We start from the raw sequence: 5,407 nt of genomic DNA, 5'->3' as shown, positions 1-5,407 counted from the left end.
GCAATATAAAGGGCTGGAAGGAGTATTTTGTGTAGGATTGAACCTATCAACAAAACCAATATCCCTCTGATTTGCATGCTACGGGCTTTGGATACATGGCCAGTGTCAGGCAAGCAGCCAGAACGGAACAAAAAATTCTTAAACATAGCTGCATATACAAAAGGCAAGAACTCATATAGCCCATACTCACAATAGAATCGATCTACAGCTTTCACATATGTAAATGGAGCATCCTTAGATATTTCATAATTTCAAAAAGTGAGGCACTCCTCTTCAATGGGATATGCCATGTGTCACCTCACATTGATAAACACAAGAAGGACACAAGAAGGGAGCAAATTATTGTCGAAACTGAATAGCATGTAGAAACCATTCAAAATTGCTTTTACAGAAACTGAAATGCCAAGATAAGGAAGTGAGAAAAAATAAAACTCACTGGACACATATTGTTTCAAGCAACTTCAAGCAGGTCTCATTGACCTCAACATTCTCCATTTTCAGACGGCGACGAATTACAGGGCTTGTCCTTCCAGCAGCTGCATATGTTCTTATTAGTGATTCAAAAACCTCAGCCCCTGCATTCTCCACAGCCTTGTTCAAAATCTCCAGAAAACCTTCTGCACCATCGACATCCTTCACTTGCTCAAAGTGCCCCATCAAACTGCTTACAATCACAGATGATGGGACCCACTTCCGACCATCCCCTCTACCAACAGATATTGCATTGGCAACACAATCTACTGCCAATTTAAAATTCCCATTTTTCAAATAATAATCCAAAAATATCTCCCATGTTTTAGCATTAGGCTTGGCTCCACTCCTGCGAGCCCGCTCCTTGAGCTTTTCTGCCTTCTCTAGCAAACCCTCTTTTGCATAAGCTCCTATCAGAGCATTAGCAATACGGATATCATAAGTTGAGCGCCCAGATTCCCACTCCCTGAAACACTTCTCTGCTCCAGGTAAATCATTTAAGTTAACCAATGCCTGAATCATATTCAGATAGCTTATGTTTGCGGTTTTAGGAAAAGCCAGCCTCAAAGAACGCCATACCCGATAAACTTCAAGCAGTTTCCCTGTTCGACCATACAACGTAATTAGGAACTGGTAAGCAGAAAGGTCTCGGCAGGCATTTCTCTTCTCTAATTCCTTAAGTGCATTTTCTGCCTTCTCAAACAATCCCGCATCAACATATATTGACGCTAAGTTGCTATATGTTGTCCAATCTCCAGCAACTCGGCCGTCCCTCTTCATCTCATCAATAACCCTTTCAACCCCGGCAATATCATTGACAGCAGCAAGAGCCCTCATCCAGACATTGTATGTATAAGAATCCAGCATGATATGGGAGGCTTTCATTTCCTGTATGATGGCTGGGATCTTTTCTGGCAGCCCAGTTTTCGTGTAAAGGGTCATAAGGCTGTTGTAAGGCATGGAGCTTAAAGGAAGGTTGAGTTCCTTCATCTTTTCCATGAGAGCTTCTGCTTTTTCAGTCATCAGTTCCTTGCAGTAACAATTGAGAAGGGCACCATAACAGAGATGATTTTTTGACGATTCAGGAAGATCAATGAAATAATTTTCTCCAGCAGCAATACCTCGTGATTTGGCAACTAGATCTAGATGTATAGCTTGATCACTGACCGTCTGATTCATGCCCCTTTTAGCCATAGTTTCTGAAAGCTGTAGTACTAAAAATAAGACTCCAATAATCTATAACTTGTAGTACAGATTAAAATCACAAAACTGAAATAAGTGCGTCAGAATGGAGAATGCTATAAAACCAAGCAGGTGCCCCCACCTTCAGAGTGAGCAAGCTCAGCAAAGAGGCAACACAGGGTACTAAATCAAGGGGCAGATTTTGCTACTACAATAACAAAATGCAATACCTAGGTGAACCAAAGAGAGCAATAATTTGATGTGGAGTTGAGATATTCTATTGATTGATGCCCAAATTACACAACAAGTCACACATACAAACCGGGAATAGATCTATATTGTATACAGCATTCACATTTCGACATGCTTGAATTCTATATACAACAAAAAACGCAGCAATGCTGAAAACCATATTAAAGCTATAACGCAAAGAAGCAAGCCCATTTCATCAAATTTGGCACCAAATCACAGAGCTCCCAAAGTTATGAACTAGAATTATTAGCATATGACGAACCGGGATAGAGCCACAACCAAATAGTTATATATAGAATATATAGAAACAAGATTGGATGGCTTTAGGAGGAGAACCTTGAGAGCAGGGTAGTAGAGCTTGCGTTCGCGAAGCTTCTTGAGGGTGTCGCCCACCTCCCATTTGTAGACTCGCTTGGGGTAGTAGACCTTGCGCTCGAAAACCCTCTTGAAATTGTTGCCGACTTCCCATTTGTAGACTCGCTCGTTGCTCTTGAGGAACTGGTTGAGCTGGTGCCGCACGCTCACCTCCGAGCTACCTTCCCTGAAGAGCCTCACGTACAGCGCTTCCTCCAAGTACTTCTTCGATCGCTTCACCACGCTCTTCGTGCGCCCGAAATGCAACTGCTGCACCGCCATCTTGCAGTTGCAATGGCTTCCAGTCTCCCAGGTTTTGGGTTTTGCTTGGATTTCATTGAAAGTTGCACTAAACCCTAGCGTTGCGAAGGAGGAAGGAGCTTGAAAAAATGGTTCGGCCCGTTTGGGCAAAGTTTGGGCTGTGGGCTTAACTTAAATGGGCCTTTACGCCTTACTATAACCCACCTCACTGATCCCACTCTATCTTAAAAGAAATATGCTACCTCTATAAGGCGATGGCCCAAGTGGCTCCAGGCTCCAGCTGATACAGAATTTCGGGTTGTTTTACAATGAAAGGATTTTTTTTTTTTTTTAATACCAAAAATATTAAATAAATAAATAAATGTATAATTTTTCGAATACCCAAATCCAATAAAATAAATTTATTATTTATTGGTAAATAAATATATTCTTATTTGGTTAAGACCGAGGATTTTTGTTTCGGAATCACCAAAATGAAAGGCAATCTATGTTGAGGGCATGAGGCGTTATGCAGAAAAGCTAGCACAAAAGATCTTCTCACATGATTTTGTGATTATCTTAAACCCCGATGCGATGAATCATTTGAAATGCTAAAAATTTAGGTCTTGTTTGGCAAAGATACGAACAGAACAGAGTAATGGGTTGTTAATTTTGAAATTAGTAAAAAGTGATGATGTGATATAAAATAAAAAGAATTTGTATAGAAAAATGAAAAAAAAAAAAAATTATATTGTAGTTAATTTTTTTTATTTAAATAGTAATAAAAAATTGTTGATGTGATATAAAAAGTGAAAAAAATAATAATAATAATAAGAATATTTTAATGTAGATTGTTATTGAAAAATATGAAAAAGTAAATAAATAGTAAAAAGCATTACCTTATTTTGTAACGTTGATTATCAAACAACACCCTAATATCATATTCCTATCCGGAAGAGCCATTGGGGAGTTTGCACTTCATTTAAGTCAAATGAAAGTTAGATAATAACTTTGATAGGGACCTGCATAAATTATGCCGATGTGTTTATTGTTTTATTAGAGGGCACAAAGCCAAAATAAATTTTCCATTTAATTTTTCGGGACAAAAATACTAGACATTTTTAGAAATTTGGTTAAAATATCTCTTCCAACCCAATGTTCCAAAAATAAATGTCTTTTGATATTTTTGTTATTTTCACCAAATTAGTCCCCTTTTCACATCTCATAGTTTTTAACTTTTTATCATGCTGTTCTTGTTTCTTCTTCTTTATTTAACAAGAAAATAAAAAAAAATAAAAATAAAAAATAAAAAATTATGTTATTCAACCTATAGAGCTAGAGCAATTTGTTATAACAAAACAATATCCAATATACAAAAATGAATTTATTCAATCCAAACCAGATTTGTGACTTATTTTAAATGTCGCTTTGACTAAATTATGAGCGGCAAAATTTACCTCCCTATTGAAATGATGTATCTGCCCTCCACTATCCAGGTAACATATATATTAAGTACTTTGCCAGTATTCTCTACAGTTTTTACCATGTTGTTGTTATAGTATCATTTTAAGATTGGGATGTGTTATTTTTATGGCACATTATCCTACGTTAAGACACATTGGGTGTGAGACCCATGTATATGAGACTCACATATATGAGATCCCACATGCATGGGTTCCACAGCCTATGTGTCTTAGTGTAGGATTAATGTAGGGTAATGTGATGTAGAAAAGTCATTTCCTTTTAAGATTTGTTTTAACGTCTCAAAATATATGTTTATTTCTTAATTGTTATAAATTCTTACTTTATCAATTTTTATGTTACACTTACATTTAAAAAAAAAAAAAAAAAAAAAAAAAAAAAAAACTGATTTTTATCTAAAAATAAAGATATTTTAAAATATCGCTATATCTTTCATTTGTTACCAATAATTATGTCATTTATAGACCGGAACATATAAACTTAGATAAAGATAGTACTTACTTTTAAAACAATCAAATCACATGCAAAATGCCTTCAAAATATAGCATCATATATGGTAACTTTAATAATTTCTTCTTATGAAATATGAACATAACTAGTTTTAAAAAATATTTTGGTCTTACAACCTATTAATAACGTACTCTTAAGTCTTACTATTTCATGTGTCAGCATATGATTAGGGATAATAATTTTTTTAAATGGCTGTTGTTGCATCAATGAAATGATGATACTTGTTAACAAATTATAAACGAGTTGTAAATGAATTGTATATCTAGCATTGCTCCTAATTTAAATACATCAATAATATAATATTTTTTTTTTCTTTTTAAAAAGAGGACAAGATGCCCAATTAGCTATATAATAAACATGTTACATTTACATTTCTTGTACATTTTTCATACATTTTTTTTTCTAAATCAATCATTGCATCTATAAAATCCACATGAAAATATACAAGAAATGTAAAAAAATTATTTCTCTAATATGAGGTACTTGATAAGTTTTTGTCCCAATTATATATAAAATAGAATTGTCTTTATTTTATTTGAAATAAAAAGTAGCTAGTTAGTTATTATTAGAGGGACAGAATTGTTAACCACTTTTAAAATAACTAACGGGCTCCTTGATCCTTCTCCATTATGTAAGAGGTACTAATTTATATGAGATGGTCAACCATGATTAGATTTGGTGATATAAGAGCATTCTTAGTAGTATAACCAAATTTTATTCATCAAAGTAATTAAAACTCATTTTTCTCCATTTTGGTGAGCTACTTTTTTAAAATTCTCTCACCAGTCTCACCATTTTAATTATTCACTATCATTATTTCATTTAAATAATATTTTTTCAGATTTATTTATTCTTTTTTTATTTAATCTTTTTATATAACAAGCTATCATACACATTCATCTTGAGATTAGATTAT

At 34.3% G+C, this 5,407-nt stretch overlaps 1 protein-coding gene across 1 annotated transcript; it reads right to left on the bottom strand.

Annotated features, from left to right (window-relative positions):
• Positions 1 to 216: 216 nt before the first annotated feature.
• On the bottom strand, positions 217 to 2,615 carry LOC133866199 (large ribosomal subunit protein mL101 (rPPR4)). The gene is made up of 2 exons (XM_062302741.1): positions 2,242 to 2,615; positions 217 to 1,677 (listed from the first exon to the last, which is right to left on the bottom strand). The coding sequence occupies exons 1-2, from the start codon at positions 2,539 to 2,541 to the stop codon at positions 433 to 435; spliced, it is 1,545 nt and encodes a 514-aa protein (XP_062158725.1). The 5' UTR covers positions 2,542 to 2,615; the 3' UTR covers positions 217 to 432.
• Positions 2,616 to 5,407: the final 2,792 nt, after the last annotated feature.

This window comes from Alnus glutinosa, chromosome 1 (genome assembly GCF_958979055.1).
Source record: "Alnus glutinosa chromosome 1, dhAlnGlut1.1, whole genome shotgun sequence".
In the NCBI taxonomy this organism is placed as follows: domain Eukaryota; kingdom Viridiplantae; phylum Streptophyta; class Magnoliopsida; order Fagales; family Betulaceae; genus Alnus; species Alnus glutinosa.
This window is presented reverse-complemented; position numbering and strand designations above follow the sequence as displayed.